The 26,422-nt window shown below is 45.6% G+C and overlaps 1 protein-coding gene across 29 annotated transcripts in view; it reads left to right on the top strand.

Annotated features, from left to right (window-relative positions):
* The window catches only part of LOC135919011 (uncharacterized), a 997,771-nt gene that overhangs the window by 370,383 nt on the left and 600,966 nt on the right, over positions 1-26,422 (top strand). For 18 of the 29 annotated variants that reach the window (XR_011508264.1, XR_011508263.1, XR_011508266.1 and 15 more), the window contains one exon: positions 17,348-17,474. The exons of the other annotated variants lie outside the window; for them this stretch is intronic. Coding sequence is in view for 12 of the 18 variants with exons in the window: in XM_070524824.1 (XP_070380925.1) it covers positions 17,423-17,474 (52 nt within the window). In the remaining 6 variants the exon portion in view is untranslated. The remainder of the gene's footprint in view (positions 1-17,347; positions 17,475-26,422) is intronic. 29 annotated transcript variants of the gene reach the window in all.

Raw genomic sequence — 26,422 nt, 5'->3', positions numbered from 1 at the left:
GCTTTGAGGTTGTCAGCTCAAAATTTCCCAGACCTGTTAAGGGGCCCGACCTTGAAGGCAATATAATCGTGGTTGCCGCAATAGTTGTCAGCAAAAATCACACGAAACTGTGCAGGTCCCTGCCATTCACGAAACTCACTTAAATCGCTCCCGCACTGCTCGAACATGCAATTTACTGAAAAATCTGTGGCTAAATCTGATGCATTTGATTTCCTCTACGCATTACCCACGGCATGCCTCTTCTTTTATTGCAATATGATAAAGAGTCTTGTTTAGTTCAACAATGAATTTCTGTAATGGTGCAAACTGTGCGTAAATATTTAAATTTGTTACGCATGGTGGAACCAGTTTTCTTTAACAATGTAATCACAGCTACAAATTTTCGCCATGAATTAAACATCTGATGAGCCCCATTTTCGCCATACGTAAACTCGGCGTGACGTAAAAATTCCTAAGACACTCGGATAACATGGCTGATAAACAACCTATAACGTGTTCGAGCACTTCCTTTATATATGTTTCTTTAATGCGATAATGACTTGCCTTGAAGCATTATTCTTTAAGTGTATATCTGTAATACATGTGTTCTGTGAGGCCTGTATAGTGTACTAATTGAAGCATTGTTTTGTGGAATCAGTTACCACGTATCCAGCGGTCATAGCCATGGATGCGACACTTTGGCGGAGGCAAGTTGCAGTAAGAGACGCGAGAGTTACGATTGTAAGCCTGGACATTAGGTGGCCTGGCCTGTAAGCCTGGCATGTAAGCCTGGCATATAAGATGGTACGCATCTGCCTATCAATCACTGGCACCCATCAGTCTGGGCACGTATATCACCCAGTGGTAAATGCGACCAGTTCCACTTTGAGACCGCAGCCGCGGTAAGGGCGACCCCGGCCCGAACCCTTCTAACCACAACTTGTGTTTAATGTACGTGGCGACACACGCTACTCTAGAGCCGTCTACCCCCTCCAGACAAATTTCGGTGCTCTGGCCGCCTCACAAAAGTACAGAACAACGTCTACCAAGGTGAAAATGCGAGCCAAATGCACATGCGCTGGAACGCGTCTTGTAGGTTCCCACCGCCATTACACGCAAGTTAGTGAGTGAGTGTCAACTTTATTATTAGAAGGGGAAAGGGATAAGGGAGGCTAAGCTACGTAGGCTTCCAGGTTGTGCTTCACGGTGGAGTCTTCAGCTCGTGCCAGAACCCGTGTTTGGATGTCTCGGTTTGTGCTGGAGAGAAGGGCCTCCCATTGTTCGTCGGTGGGGGGTGGCGAGACGAGGTCGGCGGGCGGGGGGTCTTCCGGGCGGCCCCAGAGGATGTGGTCTAAGGAGGCAACGTCACCTCACAGGCAGCAGTGTGGATCAATGACACCAGGGTGGATGTGCGAATACACCAGGGGGCACGGAAAGGTGCGGGTCTAGAGGCGACGCCAGGCGATCTCGCACCGTTTGGGAAGACTGCCATGTGGGGGTGGGTAGGCATACTGTTCGAGGCGATAGTGCTGGGTAATGTCGTGGTAGGTGACCAGGGGCTCCGGCACCGGGGCGTCCGACGCGGAGAGGCCCACCACACGGTCGACGAATCGTCGAGCGTGTTGGTGAGCCGACTCATTGCCGGGGTGACCCGAGTGGACAGGGACCTAGACCAGTTCAATGTGACACGGTTCGTCCTCCATTAGAAGTGGGAGAAGGAGCCGTAAGGTGGTAGGCGAGACGAGACCTCGGGCGAAATTGGAGATGGCGCGCTTGGAGTCGGAGAGTATGGCGCTGGCGTTGGGCGTTCGAACGGTGGTGGCCCTGATTGTCGGCCCCGAGGATGCCGAGGGTGCCGAAGAGGGCGAAATGGAGACGACTGCGAAGGCCTCCCCGTGCGAGGCGTATCGGGCCGCATCCACGTAGACGATGGCCGGGTGGTCGGCGTACTTGGCGTGAAGCATGGCCGCACGGGCATGGCGACGGGCGTCGTGGTGTCCCGCGAGCATATTCTTGGGTAGCGGCTTGATGGAAAAGGCTGCCTGAAGAGCATCTGGTAGTGAGACCAGGTCTGGCGGGTGAGAAGAGGTGTCATGACCGATGGAAGAGAGGATGTAGCGACCGGTCGGCGAACGATGAAGGCGTTGCACCTGAGCGGTGCGGTGAGCTTCGATCAGTTCGTCGAGCGTGTTGTGGACTCCCAGGCGGAGAAGACACGCCGTGGACGCGTTGGGGGGAAGGCCGAGAGCAGTCTTGTATGCACGGCGGATGAGGACGTCGACCTTGTCGCGTTCCGATTTGAGAAGACGAGTATAAGCAAGCCAGGGCAAACGCAAGGCGCGGGGGTGCTAGCTCTCACGCTCTAGCATATGTACGTGTATGTTGGCTTTAAAATTTCCACGGCAGGCTTACAATTGTAACCAGCACGGTTTCAACGCAAAAGCGTGCAAACAACTGGAAGTGGAGGCATTTATCACTGTGGCGCATCTCATTGTGGATACCCTAGGCGCACTTTTGACCTCGGCGTCGCCTTCGGGTTCCGTATAAAGCCCATACCACACGTACGCTTGCGAAAGTGCTCATGCTCGCGTCTACGCGTCTTGCGCCTGCCACGCCTCGGGAGCAATGGTGCCTTTCATCCACAAACACGCACCTCCACGCGCGCGACAACACGCGTTCACTGGCCTATATCACAGACGCCTTGGAAAACACCCACTTCGTACTTTGTTATTGACAGTGCTTAGGAATGCTTCGATACTTATAAATGCAATTGTTATATTTTTAGAGGTGTTAGATCAGCACGAAAATGAAAGATTAAACACTTTCCTGCACGGTATAAATCTGCTTTACTGAGAGTTGAATTTACCGCGACGTAGCTGCGTAGCCAGGCGTGCCGACGCGAGGCATCCCAAGCGCGCGATAACAGAGAGCAGCTGTTTACCGATATCGTGCCCCGTTTGGACGCGTACGAGCCGTGGGGCACTGTCCGCGCATGCGTGGGCGTGCGGACGCGAACTTGCACGTGTCCACAAGCGCACGTGTGGTGTGGGCTTAGAGGAAAGCTAAAGGCAAATATTAAGTCAAGCTAATCTGATAGATTAGGCTTCTGTAATCTCTAAGGCTTCAATAATATCGCGAACACAGCCTTCATAACCGAGAATTTGAGGTAAATACAGGGCATGATTAGTTTCTCCCCCGGGACCTTTAAGTGCTTGAAGAGGACGAAATCACTCCTCAGTGAAATTCTGTCCCTTGTGTTCAAACACTTGTTGCGGTAAAGGATGCCTTTGCAGGAAGCTGAACTAGATCACGCCACCATAATCAAGGCAGTATCTGCATCGCGTTGGTTGCGCGTCTCGCCGGCATGTCCTCCCGTCGTCCGCGCATGCACGGTGGCACAAAATAGCGCGGGCGGCGCGCACTTGAACGAAAACGAAATCTTTCAAGCGCCTACGTCGTTGTTGAGGGTATTTCAATGTGTACATTTCTCTTTTTTTTAAATAAGATAGAGCTCGGCAAGTAGCGTTTCATTTCGTCTCATAATACAATAAAAATGAGCTCAATGTTTTGCAAGTGGCCCTCCGATATGTCTCAAATTTACACGGAAAGAGTTTTACACGAAATGTGTGAAATGCTACAGTTTTCGGATCATATATTGAATACTATGAGCCTGCAAGAAGTGGGAAGTAGCAACTTGGCGTCACCTTTGCAGTTGCCACTTCACGCAAATTTACTCTAATGTGTTTATCCGTAAAATCATTACGATGTCATGGTGCGCTATCAAGCTACTAGTGGACGGGCAAATATAATCCATAATGGGAAACAAGAAGTCTAGCATCTTTCAATAGAGCGAAGATCTGCATATAAAGACACCGGCTGTGGATGTTTTACGTTAATACCATTTGATCCGTATTTGCATGCTCCCAGCTCCATTGGGAAACTGAAGAGAAATTTATGTAGCCATCACAGGGCAGCTATGGAGGTTGTTTAACGTACCAAGGGTGCGCTTTTCCTTAGGTAGTTGGCTCCATAGACGTCCTGCGTCGGCCTGGGTATTCTTATCGGTTTACCCGTTTAATGACAGCGAAGTAAATTCACCAAGAACTGGTAACAGGAAACATGTCATCCCTACTGTCAACTCCATCCGTCAGCTAATGCGAGCATCCGCAAAAAGGAGAATGTGAAATAAATGTTGTGTAACATACTAATTGAGTGCGCTTTCCTGTAGGCTGTGGCTCAACTGACAGTTCCATCATGGTCTCCGCTTGGTTCAATACTAAAATTCATTCAGTTTTCTGTGCTTACCCGTTTAACCGTAGGGAAAGAAATTAAACAAGGAGGGATAATCGGCAAACATTGGGAACAGGAAACACGTCACGCCTAGTGTTCATCCCATACGTTAGGTTACGCGAGGAGCGAAAAAAAAAAGAGCGTGAAATAATTCTAGACTGCGCTTTTTTTATTTCCCGCAAAACTAAGAAGTTTTACTTTTAAATGGACTTAACCTTTGGTATTTATTTTTATTGCGTTACCTGGCAACAAGTTAGCGGCACCACAAACACGTCATATGCATGCGTCATGCGTCAGACAGGCCACCGAAGCGAGTGAAGCAGGCTGCATATGTGAAATTCACCTCTTCGGCGACCCGCATCGTTTGGGTGTAGCCAGTTTCTTAAGCTGCCCGCGTATTCTTGCGTTCGTTGGGCACTTCGACACGGCGCCAATGCACTATTGAACTACAGCAAGGTGAGAAATTTTGTTTGACAGCCTGCGACGCATTCCAATCAAATTAGGCTTTTACGGCACGGAACCGAGGCTTCGCGACGCAGTAAGCGAAAGACAGCTCAGCTGTCTTGGCGCAGGCAATTTGAGGTAATGACTCATACTAGCAGATGTTTGCGATGCTTTCTGACAGCCTCAACTATATTTTTTTCCGGTAGTTTTCAGGCATAGTTAGTTTCGCGTGGACTGAATCTTACTGGGACAAGATTTAGCGCTTTCTCTTTCATCGAACATTATTGTAAATAATTTCATTACTTTTTGAGAGACCTTCGAGGCACACTCGCCGCGTCTACCGTTGTGACGCAGTCAGCGAAAAGTGGCTTCGTCATGGTGAGAAAGTACGTTTGCGTTTCCTGAATCTCAGTGGGACAAGTCTATGACTCTTTTGTGGACCAAACATATACCATTTTAGCTACTCACGCTTGAGAAAACGCGGCCACCAATTGCCAGGGATGATAACACCTGGAGTGTGTTGCTTGTTCCGGCAAAACACGGAATCGTTAACGCCACGCAGGTAAAAAACTAAGAACTATAAAATTCTATCTTCTGAACGGCTGAAATCGGGCTTTCCAGCCACGCATTTGTCTTGAATGCGAACAGGAGAGATTCTGCCAGCGTCTAGCATGGTCTGGTTGAGAGACTGTGTTGTGGGCACCTCTGTGCACCTCTGAAATTAGTTCCGGGAATGTGGAATGCTTGCAAATCCGATGTTTTTATATTTCGCGGTATTGTTTCGGATCAGTCTGGTATTTTTTACACCCGGTGTACACAGAAGCGAATTCCTTTGGTTTGTAATGCCACCCATTCGCGACGTTCGAGCGCTTCGCCCCTGCACGCAGTATTCATAAAAGGTCTCAAGACAAAAATGACACGTGCTCGTAGTTTTTTCAGCAGCTGCTTTCCAGTCGAGCTTCGTACGACAACTACTGCTGCATAACTGGTGTTACAACGTTGGATGAATAGACAAAAAGCCCAGAAGGAGCATTACTATAGAGCAAGAAAACCTTTCCTTAATTAGAATGCGTCTTGCGTCTGCTTTATCACATTGAACGTGGCAATGATTCGATGGACGCTTGTAAAGATCGTTCGCAATCATTTTAGCTAAGTAAAACGATTCCGTAATAAGAACGCGGGTGGTTGAGCTGCATAAGCAAAAAAAAAAGAAAATGAGTGTCGTGCCGATTAGCGCGGCCTGCAGAACGCGAGCTAGCTAGCCCTGAAAACCGAAAGTGGGAGATGTTAATCCCATCTCAACTGAAAAGTGCGCGAAGAATACGCAGACGAGAAAGAAAGAAACAACAACCACGGGCGCTACTCGCAAGGAACAGTTAGGTGAAAGAGAATTCTATTGCTACGAAAGCGGCGTTTCTTCTTCTAGACACAAACAAACGAGAGGCGTACCGCGAGGCTCATTTCTTTCCCCGGTACTTTTTAATATTCTCATGAGCACACTACCTTGTCATCAAGAAATAACTACTTATGTTTATGCAGATGATATTGCGTTTTTTGCATCTGCAAACGACATCCACACGCTATACCAAGGACTGCAAACTTACCTTTATGATCTGGAGAGGTGGTTAGATGCTAGTCACTTCACCCTCAATGCCAGCAAATGTGCTGTTCTGGTATTTCCGATACGTGACATAGTGCACATTTCATTGTCTAACCACCTTCAAGACATACCACAGGTGGAATCTGTTAAATGCCTCGCAATTATTTATAACGCCTCTCTCAACTGGCGCTCACACATAGATCATTTGACTGGGAAAGGTACCCGTGCAATTGGCATATTGCGTAGGCTGAGCAGTCGTCGAATAGGATTGAGAAGAGATACACTCCTAATGATATATCGTATGTACGTTCGCCCTGTATTAGAATTTGGTTGCGTGCTCTTCTCTGGAGCTCCAGCCTATATGTCCCGTCCTCTAATCCTCTTAGAAAGAGAAGCATTACGTCTGTGTTTAGGTCTTCCTAAATTTGTTGCAAATTCTATTCTTTATCTAGAATCCCGTGTTCCGCAACTTTCGTGCAGGTTCCGGCTTTAGACGGTGCAGACGTTCTTAAGGATTTACGAATCACCACTGCGTCATCCCCAAATAATCTTTATTTCACAACCTTCGTTGTTTTTCGGTGTCGTCTGGCCGCGACTAGATAATCCGCAAATTATATTTGTGCAAAAATTACTTGATTCTTTGGGCGTACGCATATGCGATGTTCTTCCTATTACTGAAAGAGCTGTTGCCACTGATATTCAGTTTGGTGACGTCTTTCCTAATAATGCAAAATTACTTCCACACCGTATTCTAGACGGTATATTACAAGATCACCTGAAAAACCTTCAAACAAACGTTGTAATTGCTACAGATGCTTCACAATGTGAAGAAAAGTCAGGTGTAGGAATTTTTTCCCCGATTCTCGATTGGACATTTTCTCTTCGGCTGCCAGATTTCATACCGATTTTTTTAGCCGAATTCATGGCCGTGGTGCTGGCATTACGCAAATTAGGACCATCAATTACGTCAGCCGTGATAGTCACTGATTCTTTATCATTGTGCTCATCCCTTACTGCTTCTAGTGATTCTCGCGTGATGAGGACATTTCAATCATTGGTACCTGGTTACTTGACAAGCGTGCGTTTGATTTGGGTGCCTGGCCATAAAGGACTAATCATTAATGAAATTGCAGACTCTCTAGCCAAGGCATCGTTAAGTGGCCGGATTCTTCGTTGCTGCCCTTTGACTGCTTATGTTACTGCAGCTAGATTTCGCAGGAGTATCATTATACAGTTAGTATCAGGCTCCGCAATTACTAACTCTGTGGATTACGGACATCTCCAGCACCCTTGGAACAGAAATTTTTGCCGTACACGGAAAATTGAAGTGTCCATCACGAAGCTGCGCTGCCGTATACCTGCATTGAACTTCTACCTCCACACGTCTGGTCTGGTCCCCTCACCATTATGCTCATTCTGTGGCGAAGCGGAGACAATCGACCATTTCTTGTTGTCTTGCAGACGTTTTTCTATTATAAGAAAACGACTACTCGAAATCCCGCTTCGCTCTATTGGTCTAACTTTATCAGTGCCTGTGATCCTATTTTTCGAGCCTCCATTGTTGGGTTCAGCAACAGAAATGTTTGCTTGGCGATCCAAAATTACCTCATTGAAACCAATCGATTTCCATGTTAGATTGATCGTTCTCCCTCCCAACCATAGCTTTTTTTTAATTTCTTATCTTTTAATAATTATTATTGTTATATTATTATTATCTTATACGCGGTTTTCATCTGATTATTTCCTTTTTTTTCTCCAAACACAAAACGTTTACTTTTAAACTCACACGCCCAAATGGTTATCTCCCTTGTTATCATTATTATTTTTAGGCACCTAATTAAACCGCCCGATTCTTGGCCAATCCACCCCTGTGGGTATGTGCCACGACCACTAAGGACAACAACAACAACAACAGTTTATTTCCAAAGAACCAGAATAAGTGGAAAATTACGCTGAAACGATATCAACCACCCTCTCTCCAGTGTGCACGAGCAAACGAAAATAACGTAGACGTGCCAACAGCAATGCTGGCTATTTAAGAACTGATTTGCGCAAACTCCCGAAGGTAAGACACTTCTGTCGGTGACAAAGCTATCGAGGGTAGGCTGATGCATCTCTCACCCTCCAAAAACATGTAAAAGGCTTCCATTATTTTCATTTTTTGCGCTCTATGCCTGTGTTTAATGGTGTTTAATGTTTAATGGTGTAAACCAGTTTTTGATAAAACAAATTTTGTACACAAAATTTGTTTTATCAAAAATTCTTCACACTATCTTAAGCGGCAACGAACCGCCAAATGTGAACCAATGCCATTCTTTACATTGAGCGCATGTTCTTGGATTCCGATAATTAGACACATATTTGTTTGCCGTAATTAATTTTTTCCGCAAGAGCACGCTATTTGATAAACAAGTTGAATTTTGCAATCCACGTACTTCATATGATTCACAGAACATCCTACAGGTTACAGGTTTGTGACACACCTCGCCATTCATTTTGTTTTTCGTGGACGGCTGGGCAAACCTGACCAAGCTTATGGCCTACACTTAAGACAACATCTATCTTGCACCGGCTTGCCACATTATTTAACTCGTCTCCTAAAGTAAGGATTCTTGGTTTCAAGAGAAGAGTATAGCGAGTGTGAGTGGGGTAGTAAAGGGGGGGGGGGTAGGGCGTTGCTTCGGGGGGCAGTGGGCCCCGGGTGCGACTTGGGGTGGGCAGGGTTGCCATATATGTGTGATGACTCCCTTCTTTCCGCCGGCTTGACTTGGATGTAAATTCCAAAGAATGCTCCGGTAACCGGCAGCCCGAGCTCGTGTAACCCACGTATCATATGTGTATTGCAGCAGATTTACCGGCAGCAGCTTCAGCAACATTCTACGTAATAGTTGCATGAATGTGCGTGCTAAAAAAAATTAATTTTATAAGTGCTCCCAAAACTACTCGCCTTGGAGAAATGTTTCGTGTACGGTGCGCTCGTGCGTGGCGCTCATAGTCATGCATCGCTAAACATGGAGTCTATCGATGTGGATCTTGGGTCCCTCTTCCGTGCATTCCGCGGTATCCTAAAATATTATCTTAAATAACTACCTAATAAGTAACTTTAGAGCAAACATTGCAACTAGAGAATTGAGTACCCAATGTCATATTATTAACTCAGCAAAAATTTCCCTGAATAAAATCGCCTAGGGTGATAGAGCCTGCAGCATGGCAGTAGCCAAACTAATAAGAAACACTACACCAGTGCCATCGATCTCTCTATCCTACCCATGGCGAATGTAGACCAACAGTAGCGCACGCTTGCATTCTCCCAGCAGATGTGCAAATGTGCTTATCACAAGTTATCGGTACAACAACCTGTGTTATCTTGCCCAGAAAAAAAAACAGCGTGTACAACTGATATATTCGTGATCTCAGGGAACGAAAGTGAAGGGGGTGGATGTGTGGTTTCCAAGGCAGTTGTGCTTGTGCTGAAACATCCCTCCTCGCCTCCGCTTCACGGAAATTTTCCATACCCTGCTCTTCCTTACTACAACTGGGGACGGTGGGATGACCAAAGACCTATGGGCCCCGGGTGCCAGACGACCCAGCTGCGCCACTGTGGAAGGTGCTTCAATACTTTTAACCCTGGTGTAAGGCTCATAGGTAGTGGTTCCCAAGAATGCTACACACTTTCCGACAGTTCCGCTGTGTCGAGTACTGCTCCAAATTTCCAATGTGGCTCTTGAAACCATCGGTTTTATCGGAGGGTTGTTGCGTCCCTGGTGATCGTAAACGCGCCACTCCTGCGTCATTTCCTACTTCTTTTTGTCATGGCAAGGTGAGCTCTGTTTTTCCCCCTCGGTAACTAAAGTTGCAATTTAGGCTGAGCGCAAGCCGGCCGCTGCCACTTTACTTCAATTTTAAGTCTAGTTCGCGGCATTTTCGGAAGAAACGTTCTCGACTATTCTTGTGGCCCCACCAATGTAGATCTTGGTTCCGAACTATAGTTCTTAGTACTGCATGAATGTGCGGTCAACGTGTCAACAAATCTGACGAAAGCGCGACATGTGTTCGCTAGGAATGATAACATGGAAGCGCATTGCTTGTGTGTTCGTGTTCGGTCAATAGTAGTGTCATATATCAATCAACTGTCTCTAAGATGCGTACTCGCATTTCCACCTTGATATCTCGGTTGTTGCTAGGCCATCACTTTTGTTCTACACCAAAAGTCACCTTGATATCTCTGTTGAAGCTAGGCCATCACTTTTGTTCTACACCAAAAGCCGACAATGGCGATAAAGCATAAGTTTACATATACATATTTGTAATAGTTCATTTTTGCGTGCTTGTTGTTTTGAGGGATAGTGAAGAATTGTTAGCATCATTGGCCCTTGCAAAATTAGCCCGACTTCGCTGAAGGTGTAAGTGGCAGATGATTTGATAAAGCAGAATTCCTCGCTATTGCAATGGTTTTTAAAGCGAAGCTGCTCACCTGTACCGTCCTAAATTTTTTTCGAATCACATACGGCGTGGTAAGCAAGAAACTCCCCACACGTGGGCCGATCCTGTAGATAGTGCAATGCCAGGCCAACCGGCGGGGTAGGTGCAGTTCGCCATTAAGGGGTCCACATATACAGCTTCGCGGGTCATACTTCTTAACAGAGGGGAAGGGCACTGAGTTTTTTTTTAGGATTCTTCCATTGTGCCACTGGCTTCCTTAGGTTGGGGCTCTATAACGTAAAGCTAATCCAAACTTTGCTATTCCGATTTTACAATCAGCACTCCACAGTTGGTCAAAAAATTTTGGAGCCACCACCTATGCACCTTTCTGTCACGAGACGTCACTGAAGCTGCGAAAACCCTCGTTCAAACATGATATTCGCACGCTAATTATTCATGATTAGAAATTCTTACAGCTTCGCTGTAAAACAGTCATCTGTGACCGTCAGTGAATGAATGAATGAATGAATGAATGAATGAATGAATGATAGAATGAATGAATGAATGAATGAATGAATGAATGAATGAATAATAGAATGAATGAATGAATGAATGAAGGGTGCGCACTAGGTCAAGCAAAATTTTTTCTTAGGAGCTAAGTTTATTGCAAGAGTCATGTTCGACTTACACGATAATAACATTGCAGCAGGAGGTCGCAGAGTTTCGAAACGCTACCAGGAGGACCCCCTATGATTACATAAATTGGTTTAGTATACAAAAACAGCAAAAAAGTGTGGTCATGTGAACAATTATCATTGGGCAAGTTCATTATCAATAACAGGAAATTGGTTTCATAAGTTGAGGGCAATGCGAATTATTCAAATAACATGAAAAGAAAACAAAAACGTGGGAAGAAGCAGAATAACCATCAATGTTAACAAAAATAATCAACCGGACATGACCGACCCGACTCCTTTCACTATATATAGTTTGAATTACTTATAGGAAACGATAGGTATACAGTAAAAGGACAGACATATTGACAGTTTATTAAAAAATTAGGATCAGTCGAGCAATTCCAGAATAAGATATTTCTTGATGCACGTGTAGAATGTATGAACGTTGTGTGATGATATCATTTCCAGAGGTGATGCATTTTATATTGCTATGCGGAGAAGGGGGCTGTGAACTTGCCGTTATTCGTCCTCACAGCAGGTAAATGAAGATTATTCCGCAGACAAAACCGGGTCTGTTTTTCTTAGTAATGCGTTCACGATCACTGCCTTCACTGAAGACGTCGTGTGTGATGAGCCTATGTGCAGTTATGGATAGTTTCTGGCGGAATTATCGTAACAGGAGAACGTTAAATTTAGGAAACAGTGGCTGGTAGGACAATTGAAATGGGCTGAAAGTCATTAGTCTCAAGCCTTGATTCTGAAGTCGCTGCAGACGTTCAATATGCGCAGAAATACGTCTTGGCCCATGACGATGCACAAAACAAAAGATAGTGTTCGAAACCTGTATGACGTAATAACCAATATGAACAGGCGGGACGTCGATTGAATTTTGTGGGAATGGAACACCATAAATATCCTTTTAGTTGGAATTATGTGCAACTTATTATTATTTTGATACCATAAACTATTATTGTTTAAGTCGGTGTTAAGGTTAAACTGGAGTTCGGCAATGGATTTACTGGAGGTAAAGATGGTCGTGTGATCAGCGGAAGTACGCACTTAGTGTTAGCAAGAATAGTAGGTAGGTCATTAATAAACAAAATAAAATTGGGCCTAGGATTGGTCCCTGTGGGACACCTAGGGTAATTATCCTGGATGATGAGAGATGATCGTAACCTGTACCGTTTGAGACCGGTTACTCAAGTAGCGTCTTATAAAGTTTAGCGGAGGACAAGATATACCAAATGATTCGAGTTTAACAAGTGTTATACGAAGGTTTATCGCGCCAAATGCCTTCGTCAGATCGATGAATACGGAATCGACGATGAGACCTCTGCCAATAGCTTGCTCGATTTCTTCAGGTAAAGTATTAAGTGCCAGTTCGGTTGAATATCCTTGGCGACATCCGAATTGCTGAAGAGCAAAAGATTAAATGGAAAAGATTTTCAATCACTTTGCCAAAGAAAAGAGGGCTACAAATTGTCCTTTAGTTTCCTAGTGAAGTATGATCACCGTTTTTTTTTTTCGAAAACAGGAACCATTCTACCAATTTTAAGACCGCTCGAAGACACCCCGACAGGGAACAGCTTGTTAATGATGAGTGCCATGAAATGATATTTCATTTGATATTATTTTTACTTTAAGAGGATCAGTGTAGTCTAAGCCAACGCTTGTGGTCTTCAATGATGTGATGACCTGGCGAGCTTCATCGAGAGTCGTCCAATGCAGACAACAGGAATGGCTACACCGAGGTATATTAGGGAAAGGGCACACCGGCTGCTGCATATCCGTAGATGCCGAATAATGCCAACTATATATATATATATATATATATATATATATATATATATATATATATATATATATATACACTGTGAGCAATAATGCTCGAACTATATGAAATCAGAAGGTACAGGTCTTTGTTATTGCGTGCTTGAAAGGTGCTACCTTGATAGTTTACGAAGAGGAGGTGCACAATTCCATGCTCTGTCATGAGGACTGGTAGATGCGTTCTAACTTTAAAAAGGTGACGTATACAGAATACGGGTCATTAACCCGCGTTTGCTAAGCGCTGACAGTGCACGGTCGTCAATTGTCTTTAGGTATGGGCAAGGCGCCCTGGAACCTTTACAGGTTAATAAGGTGTTCCATGGCAGCTGACACTGTCGCTTTATGCTGTGAGAAGGCATTAATTTCAATCATTCTGCAAACAAAGCTTCCAATAATATAAAAGAAATGCAGACCAGTATGGCTTCACCTGAGTGCATAAGAAGACTGAAGTGGCACTGCGTCTAACTTTGAACAGCCTGTATGTATTATGTGTGTGCTATGAGGCCTGTGTTGTTTATGAATTGAAGCATTGCTTTGTGGAATCTGTGATCACGTATCCGGCGGTTATGGCTGGTTCCGACACTATAGCGGAGACAAGCGTGCAATAGGAGACACGATCGTTCCGATGGTACGCCTGGACTTCACTTTAGGTGCTACGCATATGCTCGTCCATCAGTGGGAATTAGTAGTATGGAAACGGTGCAGCCAGTGGTAAATGCAACCAGTTCCACTTCCAGACTACAGCCGCCGTAAGGGCCATTCCAGCCCTGAGCATCTCAAAAACTTCTTCCGCCTTGGTAAGGTTAAGGGGGAGGGAGCAGACGCAGTGTGGTATAACAGCACTTGTCCACGCAATTTTTGTATTGGCTGAAAGTGACTCGTTTGAAACTTTGCTCGCTGATCACGCTAGAAATTGTTTTGTCGTGTTTTACGCGACGGAAGCCCGCCTTGATCTTGAGGCACACTACCATAAGGGCCTAGGAGTGATTTTTCAATGTGGGTTTCGTTAACGTGCACATAAATTCAAGTACACATAAATTCAAGTACAAATTCAAGTACACTCCCATCAAAATTTGGCCCCCATCTCCACGATTTATTGTATGACCGGAAACTCAGGAGCGAAATGCTTTATGCGCGAAGCTACCGTGACTGGAATCGCATTAAGCCTGCAATGTTCACCCATAGAGTTAATGTAACCAACTCTAGAGGAAACGCTTGCCAAAGCGCCCATCCATTGAAACCTTCAACTGCAAGGACGCCGCCATGTTATTAATTTGCGCTGCCACGCAGGCGCCGAGAAAGAGATGCTAGTCAGACGAGATGCGCAATGAACGCGACATGCAGCCTCCCTTCCTCATGGTGGCGCCATCTATTTCGGGCGCCTGCAAACGCATCTTTTAACGCACTATAATAATTCGCTAAATGTTTTATAAATGTTCATCCGATATTTCTCCAAAAAGACACGGAATCAGCTTTACACAATGTCCCTACGGTCATGCTCGTGGAAATGCTAGTTCTCGCATCGTATATTGAATATTGTTAGCCCTACAGAAATAGGAGGTAGCAACTTGGCGGCTCCTTTTCGATGGCCACTACTTTTTACGCAAATTCACTCTATTGCGTCTAGCGGTAAAATAATTACGACGTCACGCCTCAGTGCGCGATCAACCAACGCAGAGGACAAACATATATACGTAGTCAAGCAAAACAAGAAGACAAGCATTTTTGGTTAGCAGAAAAGAAGATCTCGGTATAAAGACGCGGGCGGCGAATATGTTTCGTAAATATTATTTAATTGCTCTTTGCATTTGTTCAGAAACCTTCGGTACCTGTAAAGAAACTTATGTAGAGATCCCAGGGCACCTGTCGAGTTTGCCTAGCATACCAAGAGACCGCTTTTCGTGAGCTGATGGCTCCAGTGACAGTAAATCGGGGGCTCTTTCGTCCACAGTAGCTAATTCGTACATTTTTCTGGGCTTAAGCTTCATTATTTCACCATTGAAGTTAACTCCGGCGATATTTTATCCAGATGTCTCCAGTGACACTACGCTTGCAATGTCTGTCTTCCGCAATACGAAAATTTATACATTTTTCTGGGCTTAACCGTAGATGTAGTGTGCTTTCGGTAAATGCAGAACTTCATTGACTATTCTGGGCTTCATTATTTCACCATAAAAGTTAACTCCGGCGACATTTTGTCCAGATGTCTGTGAAATTCATTAGAGACGCTCCGCTCAACACATTGGAGACGCTCTTCGAAGCTGCAGGGCTGAGATAAATAAATCCTCAATTTTAGGTGCCAGAACTACGATTTAAATTTGACACACACCGCAATGGGGCACACTGGAACTTTGCACCACCTGGGGCTCTTTACCGTGCACCTGAGTGTAAGTACACGGGTGTTTTCGCATTTCTCCGCCATCGAAATGCGGCGGCTATGAGCACGGTTGAGAGTAGAGCAGATTCTTTAGAAATTATTCCTTCAAACACCTGAGCCCACATTCTTTTTCTTCTCCTCAGCTATCGGCTACATTCTGTTACGAGTTGACTAGCCGTATGTGCAGAGCGTACTGGAAATTAATGACAGACGAGAAATTTCACGACCGTGAGGTCGAGTTTGACATGAGATGTTGCTGTCCCTATAAGTTACGCTTTCTGTAAATGTGGGACTCATGGTTGGAAAGTGTTGATGGATTGTTGGCTGCGCAAATTCAGTTTTCACGAGCCGCGAACACAGTTTAGAAAATGTCGGTCTTTTTGAGCCAATAAGGTTCGTACATTCCCCGAGTTTGTGCGCCTGCTACTCGCAGGCCCGAATTTGGGCACAAGCCATCAGATGAAAAAAGACCGTTTTTCTATAGTGGAGTGTTTACCACACGGATTTCAGATGAACCATTTTTCATGAACGTGATGAGACTGCTCGCTATAAAGATCGATACTTTGCCGTTCTCGAATGCTGCCAGTCGTACTCGCCGGCGCTTCCCTTAATAAATGAGAAGACGTAGATGGGTGTGCTTTTCCGTATTGTTAAGCAGGCTCATTATTTATCCTACGGGATTCATTGTTTGCCTCTTATCCTAAAGGAAAACAAGTGGCGCCCACTCCGATACATTAGCTTTAAACAACTGCCTCGTTCTTCTGCCAACAGTTTCAGTATTCGCATCCGCGCCTGACGTTTCTGAGATGAAACAACGCGTTCCAAAAATGAGATATTGTACAAAGAATTCCTAATATATGTCAGATTTCTAGTGCACTCGAACTGTGTGATGAAAACAGTACGAAGGATGATAAATATGCAGTATTCAAGATGTCTCAAGATGTCCTGCAAATTTGTACACGTTACAGAAGACGTGACGGGCCGGCGTGGCATACGTTGCAATGTAACATCGTAAGCTGGAGGAGCGGCCGATTAGGCACTCCATTTTTGCCACCACACTCGACAGAATCTTTGCGTCAAATTCGCTTAGCGTCGTTTTCACTAAAACGATCAGAACTGTCCGCCCGGCGTCGACGGCGAGCTGCGGCTTGCCCGACGGCTAGTCCTGACTTGTACACAGCACTCTGCTGATGTTGGCTGTTTGCAGCCGCATGCGTAGTTCTACGATCAGCTTCAGCAGCGGTTCGTTTCTTGCGTGGAGGCGCCATAACGTGTACCGAAAGGTGAACAGAGGTATCCAGACTACGTTGCGCACAGGTCACATTCCTTGACCCGTGGCCCGGTACGTTTCTGTTCTTATTGTTGATGATAATGGTGGTTTATTGACATCCCCTTCAAAAAGGTATAGCAATAAATTGTCACCTAACCTGCTTGACTTAACCAGGACCAGCTACATGCAGATACAACTGCTACATGTCGGGATACCTGCTGCAATATAGCGAAACTGGAATGCAAACTTTGTACGTATCGACGCTACGTGGCGCGCATGTCACACCACTTGTGATATGGCATGATACGATGCTAATGATGATGATGAATATTTATAGACATTCCCCAATAAAACGGGACGGTGATAGTCACCTAGCCTTCTTGAACATATCATATATATCATACATGTTTTTCATTACATCAGTATCTATACATCTCCGTAATTTCCTTTTTCTTCAGAGTTCTCTATCTACCTTGTACCGCTGGCTAAGCAACTGCTACATGGCATGCCACGTGGTGTAATGTGAAACTCCAATGCAACGGCCCTACCTACAGAGGCTAAGTGGCCCGCATCTCACAACGGAAGGCAAGTGGCAAGATACGATGCTTATGATGATGATGATTTTTGGCGTCCCCTCTTAAAGGTGGCAGTGATATAGTCACATAGCCAAGCTGATTTAATCAGGTACAGAATGAATAGTTTTTGTAGCATTCTTCTATACATCTGCTTAATATTTTTTCTTCCTCAATATTTTTTTAACTGCCCTGCCCTGATATCTGCGCCTCTCCTGCGTCGCAATCTTCCTCGTCTAACACTGCAATGAAAAATGTGCGCACATCGATGCTACGTGGGGCGCATGTCGTATCGCGTGTCTCCTTGCGCGATAGGACGCCTTTAGAGGACATTTTTCCGCGGTGTGCTCGGCGGCGCTGGCTTGGCTAAGTGGTAGAGTAGCTGACTCCTGTGCAACGGTTTCATTTCATTTTCATTTCAAAACTTCATTTTTTTTTCTCATTCCTGGTGATAGCTGCTATGGACACAGTACATCGTCACCAGTGATCTCCAATTATGCCTGTCTTGCGCTAGCGTAGTCCAACTTGCACTCCCAAACTTGCTAATTTCCTCATTCAAACTGATTTTCTGCCGTCATCGACAGCACTACTGTAACTGTAATTCTAATTCAGTAGCTCTAATGGTCCACTAGTTATTTGCCCTGCGCATTACATGGACTGTCTAGCTGTATTACCCCCCTCTCCCCCCCCCTCATTGTCATCAAGGTTTTCTCTCTCATCCGTATTGTTGTCCTCCAGTCTCTAAACGTTACGCCTAAGGTTTTCTGTTGCATTTTTCTTTTCGTGGTGCTAAGCTTGTTCTTGAGCTTTGTTAATGTCCAAGTTTGTGCCCGTATGTTGGAATTGTCAAAATGCATTGATTGGATTCTTTTCGAGGAAAGTGCTAAGCTTACAGTCAGGAATTACGTACTGCCTGCCGTACTCACTGCAGCCCATTTTGATTCTGTTGTAAATTTCCTTCTCCTGATCTAGGTGCTCTGTGAGTAATTTACCTAAATGAACGTACTATTGCACATATCCTAGAGGATGACTGGCGATCCTCAATTCTTGCTTCCTTGCGAGATTACTGAACATTAGTGTTGTCTTCTGGGTATTAAATTTCAAGATTACTCTGATTATTTCTCTGCTAAGGCCATCAGTAATTTGTTGCAATTCATCGCGAGTGTTGCTCAACAGAATATGTTCAAGTACAGATTGTTTGAAACGTAGGATAGGGAAACCTAATAAGGCATAAGAAATAAAGTTGCAGAGGAATTCACCAATGAATACGATGCTCCATAATGCAAAATTTGAGCGCCGCTCTTTAGGGGTGTCGAATTCCACTGGTTGCGTCGCTCATTGTTCAGAAAGAAGGCACACACGGGAACGGCGCGTCTTGCTCCTAAGCACAAGCCAGCGGCTTGTTTCCATATTTCGTATCAGTGGACGTGTTCGCCAAGCGCTTGCAGGATGCCTTAGTAATGAGGTCATCGGCGCAATACGGCGTGCACGGCTGTGATTCCAAGTCGTCTCGTGTGGCACTCTGGTTTTCTCCTCACCCTTTCGCCACGCTCTCCTCCTCCGGTTTCCGGCTCACTCCTTCGCTGTTACCTCCTCCGATTTCCTCCTCGCGCTCTCTTCGCTACTGCCGTGTTCCAACCCCCGCTGCGTTCCGAGTTCGGTCTTTCATCCTTCGCTATGCTCTTTCGCTCGGCGAAGCCCAAAGACGCCGATGACCCCGAAGCTCAACGCAGCAACGGGCACCTTAAGGCTGCCCCACATTCAGCGTCCTTAACGGCGTCTTGTGGCGTCTTCCGCATCAACGCGCGTCCAGCCACTCGAGCGGAACGCGGATCAGTACTGATTGGTCTGCGCTCATTGAGCCGCTTCCAACTGCGTCGGCGAGATCCGGGGTGGCTTGCTCGAACGTTTAATAACGAAAATAATACAGAATTTAAGAACGCGTTCTAGTGCGGACTAGGAGTTGTCTACGGAGCATTTGCGACCGCGTTCCTAAATTTGTTATTATTTTCATGATTAAATGTTCGTGCAAGTCGCCCATGGTGTCTCTTGAGCACGCGAACCTCAGCATCGACGCCGAGTGACGCCGCGTGCGAAACGTCGCGAGCACGCTGAATGTGGGGCGCCGTTAAGAGCTGCGCTGTAAAACGGCTATACGAAGTACACGAAGCGAAATTAGGGGTGACTACGCGAATTAGGAGGATGAGTAAATGAATTAAGGGGAATGTGAACATTATGTGTCCGTCTTTCGTGCATCGACACTTGGGCTTTCGCCTTCGTTTATCGTATAACGTTAAGACCCTGTGAATTTTATTGTGTAAAACTCTGAGGCCCAACTATCGTTGGAACTTTCTCTACACGCGATTGGCGCACTCCACATTGGGGGCATCTGTGTCACATGATGTGCTGGAAAATAACAATTTGCGAAAGATTTTATTGCGTTTATTACCTAAAAATGGAAATTCTGTTCGTATGCCCCTCCCCAAAAAGCTACAAAAATTATGAGAAATGTCTACTGATGCGTGAGCTGTGTTTGGCTCCGTTATGACTTCGTTTTTACTTAGTTTCGCTAACTTGCTTTTCCTAGCTTATGCGCGTGTACTCATGTCCTTTCCGGGGGCAAAGGATACTTGGGCTTTAGTAAACAATTGTCGGAGCTTCTCGCCGTATCCGGCTTCTTGAATGCAATTGCGTAAATGAAGTCTAAACGCTGGGAACAGGCGCCCCTCGTCAGAGCAGGGCAGTCGAGGCGTGCTTAGAATACATTCAGAAAAAGCTGTTAGATTTATCTATGGCCATTCCGACCGTATGTTTACTCCGTCATCCCACGAACATGCTTTAACACTCTACCCACAGTCGATTCGTCGCACGTGTGACCGTCTAATCCTGCTGCACGAAATCGTACACGGATCGACTAACATTTAAGCGCCTGTCTCACTAATCACACCTACTTCCCGATTAACCCGACGTACTCACCCATTAAACATAGGTCTCTTGGGTCGAATAATAGACTGTCTTGAGTTTTCTTTTTTTCCACACACTATTGAATTATGCGATAACTTTCATGCTTCTTTGCGTTTATTACCAACTAATGTTAACTAACGTGCGTTAGTTAACATGTTTGTGTTCATAAGTTATCTAACCCATCTGCGCTATGTCTCTAAATGAGAAAGCAGTAATTTATAAATAAATAAATATATAAATAAAAGGGAACACCAGCTGCCGCTGTGCGTGCGAAGCATTGCGTGAGTGGAGAGTGCATCACCCCGAAGCCACGTGACCCTTGCTGTCACTCTCGCAAACGTGTCTTGTGCGCGAGTTCATTGTCCACGCACTTTCTCCCCTCCGAGATGTTCATAACTCGAAGGACGCTCAGCAGCGTTCAATTCGACATTGGGTCACTCCTAAATCTCTAGTTGGCCTATCCCCAAATTTCAAGTTGGCCCAACCCCCTATTTCAATGGCGACTACCCCAAATTTCCAGTAGGCCCACTGTGTACTCGAAGTTCAGCCGCGCCCAAATTTAGGTTGCCGCCCCCCCCCTCAACCGCCAAAGTCAAGTTCACCAACCCCTAAATTTATTTTGGCTCACATGCATATTTCAAATTGACCCACCCCCAAAATTCAAGTTTGCCCAACCTCAAATTTATCTGCACCCAAACTCAAGTTTAACTTTGCCCTACCTCAAACTTATATTAGTCCACCTCCAAATTTCACTTATCTCACACCTAAATTTGAGCTCGTTCGTTCCCAAATTGCAGTTGCGCCAGGTTGAAATTTCAGTTTGGCCCACCGCACTTGTCAAGTTGGCTCCGCCACAAAGGTAAAGTTGGCCATGTGCAAATTTGAAATTGGCACACCCCCAAATTTCAGTGTTCAATCCTTGAATTTCAAGCTGTCCCTAAGCCTACATTTCAAATTCACCCATGCTTAAGTTTTAGTTGCGTTACCCTTACAATAACCTTCCCCATGCATTTTCAGAGACTTTCTCTATCTTTGGGTATTCTCTTTATTTTGCTTTAGATTGTTCAAAATTTCTAAAAGCTACCAGTCATATATACTTACGCTGCCAAAACCACTAAAGGTCTTAAGCCTCTAATTACGCATTTTGTGCAGCTTCGATGCAGTACACTTTTCGCATGACAAGGCTGGGAAGCTCGCACGAGAATGCTTACTCATTAAAACGCTGCTATAGGACGAAGAACAGAGTGGTCTGAATTCTTCAAGTAAACGCATGCGGAACTCAGCGTTTACAAAGGCGCAATCACAACGAAAGCAAGACCTTGCGTGGGCAAGGCGCGAGCTCAAAACGCAAGCACTGAGCGTTTTCTGTCTGCAACAAGAGCAAGGAGGAGGACGCGTTGGAACGCAGGCGAGGACGTCGGCGGTCAAATTGTACGCCACAAAAAAAACATGACATTTGTTTTTTTATGCGAAGCATATTAACGTAGGTTTCGGGCATTCGCGCGACGCCCGGCGGTGGCCACCATTGACCCTGAAGTGGGGTCACGTGACATGACGTCACGTGATGACGTCACACAGGCTGCAGATGGGGCCTCATATCGCGCCGTCAGTCGCCTTCCGGTGGTGGCCACCATTGACCTTCAAGTTACCTTCATGTAGGTCGCGTGACATGACGTCACGTGATGACGTCACACCGGCTGCAGATGGTGCCTCATATCGCGCCGTCGGTCGCCTCCCGGCGGTGGCCACCATTGACCCTGAAGTGAGATCACATGATATGACGTCATGTGATGACATCACACCGGCTGCAGATGGGGCCTCATATCGGGCCTCCGACGTCGCCCGGCGGAGGCCTCCACGCTTCCGTTCGCGCCGTCGCGCGCGACGCGGCGGCGGCGCCACCATCGCTGCATCACGCGATATGTGATGTCACGGCAGGGATGAAGCGGCGCGCGCCCACCGTCGCGTCAGTCTCTGTGCCCGCAACCGCGCCAGCGTCTTTGCGCCGGGCGTATATGCGGTCAAGATGCCTCCAAACGCTAAGGATACGCTGAGGTTAAGCCCAGTGGATGCGAAGCATCCACTGGGCTTAACCTTGATAAGCCTCGAATTTTATTTCATTTACAAAAACAAGGCTGGCTGTACAACCGAGTTTACTGGGGGGATCGTCAGTGTGCGTTATAAATTGGGGAGTAGTCGTCACTTGAATTACGGCAGTCTTGGTTTCAAGAGAACTGTATATTGGGTTTTATGCGCCGAAAGCCCGCTTTGATTATGAGCCATGCTTTAATGAGAGACTCGGTTTGGCGTTTCTAATTTGGGGTTGTTTAACACGTACCTAAATCCCAGTATACGAGCGTTTCTTTTTTCCTCTTTTTTTTCGTTTTGCTTCCATCGAAATTTGGCTCGCGCGGCCGCGATTGAATCGACGACCTTCAGTTCAGTAGTGAAACGCCTAAGGCACTCAGCTACCGCGGCTGTTATCACACTAAAAGAAAGTCTGCAACGTTGACCTTTACAGTTAATATAACCAACTCTACAAGAAACGCTCGCCATAGCGAACATGCAGTGAAATCGGCAACTGCAATGACGCCGCCATGTTGCTGCTTTCAACCACGGCTGCATCGTGAAAACAAAGTCGGCTGCATCGTGACTTGCGACGAGGAAGCGGCAGGGCGTTCTTTATCTCGTCGGCAGTGCTCAGCCACAGCATGCATTTCTGCCGTCATCCGACGGGAGCGGACCTTGTTCACCGAGCCCACGCTTGGGAGCAGCACGATACCACTGCGCGAGGGCTCCATCACGTGGCTTTTTTCATATTTTGCGGACTTTCTTTACAACCCGGAAAAAAAGGATTACGTGAGACGCATCGTAAAGGAAACATCACAATCGGTGGTTTCTGAAGGTGCTCTACGAATCTGCTTATCATGCTTGGGGTCCTCAGCCTAGAATTACAAACGTTCTGCAAATAAACAAAATTAATTGGTGATTATGCGGAAAACTAAAAATTATCTGAGTTACCATAGCCCATTGCGAATAGCATGTGTTCAGTTCAATTGGCTTCCGACTTGCCTTTCATTTTTAAATTCTTGGCTCAAGTTATGTGCGACACCCTGTATGCTCCATAGAGCAAAACGAGAAGACTAGCGTGTTTCATTAGAATTGAAGATCTCCATATAAGAAGATCCAAGCTACGGATGTTTTAAGTAAATGTTATCCTTTGTCATCTGCATATACCCAGTAACCTTCGGGAATGACGAAAATATTTTATAGAGATTCCGGGGCACCTATGGAGTTTGCGTAAAGTGCAAAGAGTGCGCTTTTCGTTAGGTTGATGGCTCCATGGACACTTTGTTCTACTGGGTAGAATACTTTAACCATAGAAAGGGTGCGCTTTTCGTTACGTGAACTACGCTTGTGCCGTTAAATACTAAAAATCCTTCATTTTTTGGGGCTTAACCGTTAAACCATAAAAGAGTGCGTTTTCCTTACACTATAGGCCTAGAGTGTTTCACTTTGGTTCACTACAAAATTCATTCATTCTTCCGGGCTTAAGCGTTTAACCATAAATAGAGTGCGCGTTTCGCTAGACTCGTTGCTCCACTGACAATGTGCCATGTGTTTAACTTTCGTTCGACACTGAACTTCATTGATCCATCGGGGCCCAATTGTTTTACCATAAACATTAACTATCTAACAGTAACTAAAATCTAAGTACACAGCTGTTTTTGCACTTCGCCCCCATCGACATGCGGCGGCTGTGATCAGGTTGTAGAGTAGCGCAGATATTTTACAAATTATATGACCAAACACCTGAAACAATACGATTTATCTTCTTTTCTGTTGTTGGTCACATTGTGTTATGAGTTAACTAGTGTTATGGAGAGCGTACTAGGAATTATTGGCAGGCGTATAAATCGGCAACCGTGAGGTCGAGTTTGAAACAAGAGGTTGCTGTCGTGAGAAGTTAAGTTCCCTGTGAGCAGGTGACTCATGGTTGGAAAGTGGTGATGCAGTGTTGGCTGCGCAAGCCACTGTCTTCACAAGCCCCGAGCACATTTTGAGCCAATATCGATCGCGGTGAGCCGATGAGGTTTGCATACTGGAAAGATTTTGCGCCAAAAAACACAACACACACAAGTAAGACGACAACACCACGGGCGCCCGTGGTGTTGTCGTCTTTCTTGTGTGTGTTGTGTTTTTTGGCGCAAAATCTTTCCAGTATGCAAGATCACCAACTAGCCCAGCAGTTAACTCTTGTAAATATGTGGTTTGGTTAGCACATTCCCCGTGTTTGTGTGCCTGCTACAGGCAGACCCAAATGTAGGCACAAGCCATGAGACGAAATAGATTCCTTTTATATAGTTGGGATTGTACCATACGGAATAGAAACCAACTATTCTTCATTTCGGGAAGCGCACACCCAAAAAAAGGGAGAAGTGATGAGACTACGCACTATAAGTATCGGTACGTTGCCTTTCTTGATGGCTGCGAGTCGTAGTCGCCGTCACTGCCCTTAATAAATGTGACGACGTACATGCGTGCACTTGTGCATATCGGGAAGCAGGCCCATTATTTACCTGCCAACATTCGCTGTTACTTTCTTAAATAAAAGGGGAAATAATTGGTGGCCACTTCCATACATAAGCTTGAAACAAACGCCTCGTTCTGCTGCCAACGGCTGCAGTATTGGTGTCGGTGCCCACTCCAGCGAGGAAACTACTAATTCCTGAAATGAGCCACCATGCGCAAAAAGTCCTAATATGGCTGATTCTGGGTACACATGAACTGTATGCATGAAAACAGTACGAAGAATGATAAATATGCAGTTCTATATGCGGTCTCCTGCCCACTGCTCCGAAGGTGCCCGGTCGCCAGACCTGCACTCGTCACAGAAAAGAGTCACAGGCCTACGTGACACACGCTGCACAGTCACATTGTAAGCTGGAGGAGCGGCGGCAAAGGAGCTCCATTCTTGGCACAACACACTGCTGGCTCATCGTGGCGAAGTCTCCGAAAAAGGAACAACCCGTCAACATTCCTTTCATTAACCAAACACAAGACTGGCGGTACAAAAGAGTTTCCTTGGGAGATCGTCAGTGTGCGTAGTATGGTGCTGCTCGTCTACTAAAATACGGCAGTATTGGTTTCAGTAGATTATAAGAAGGGTACTGAAATACTTTTCAGCCTGGCATGAGATTCATAGGTAATGGTTCCGGATAATATGCTACGCACTGTATGGCAATTCCCCATCGGCGAGTTTCTCTCCAATGTTCCCTATGGCTGGTGAGAAGTTCGGTTTTTATTGGCGGTTTCTTGCGTTCCTGGTGATCATAAGGACTCCTCTCCTGCGTTAATTACTACTGCATTTTGACAATGGAAATGTGAGTGTTTTTCGCCTTTGGAAACTAAAACTCAAGTTTAGGCTAAGTGCACGCCGGCCGCCGTGACTGCCAGTAAATGTAAATCCTCATAAACGGGATCTTACGGGGAAATGTTTCCGACTGTTTTTTGGCCCCAACGATGCATAACCTGTTTGGGAAGTAGAGTTCTTAGTATTGGACAAAAAATATGGTCAACGTGTCAACAAACCAGTCGAAAGCGCGAGAAGCGTTCGCTAGGAGAGATGACATGGAAGAGCATTGCCTGATTGTTCGTGTTCGGGTAATAGTGGTGTGGTTACTCTTATGTGATACTTGTCCATATTTTTCCGCTGATGTCCTGGTTGTAGCAAGGACATTTTTCTTCTACACCAAAGACCGAAAATTGCTAAGAATATTCGTTTACATATTGACATTTGTAATGCTTTGTTTTTTGCGGTTGTTTTTGCTGATGGACAGTGACGAATTGCTAGTATCATTGACCGTAGCAAAATCAGCCTGATTTAGCTGAAGGTGGAAGAGGCGAAGGATTTCAATAGGCATAAATCGTAGTTTCTGCAGTTGTTTTAAATGCTTCTTCCATAGTGCCACTGCCTTCGTTAGATTGACATCAAAA

Source organism: Dermacentor albipictus, chromosome 9, assembly GCF_038994185.2.
Source record: "Dermacentor albipictus isolate Rhodes 1998 colony chromosome 9, USDA_Dalb.pri_finalv2, whole genome shotgun sequence".
Classification (NCBI taxonomy): Eukaryota; Metazoa; Arthropoda; class Arachnida; order Ixodida; family Ixodidae; genus Dermacentor; species Dermacentor albipictus.
Note: the sequence above shows the minus strand (reverse complement) of the source record. Positions and strands in the feature narration are given on the sequence as shown.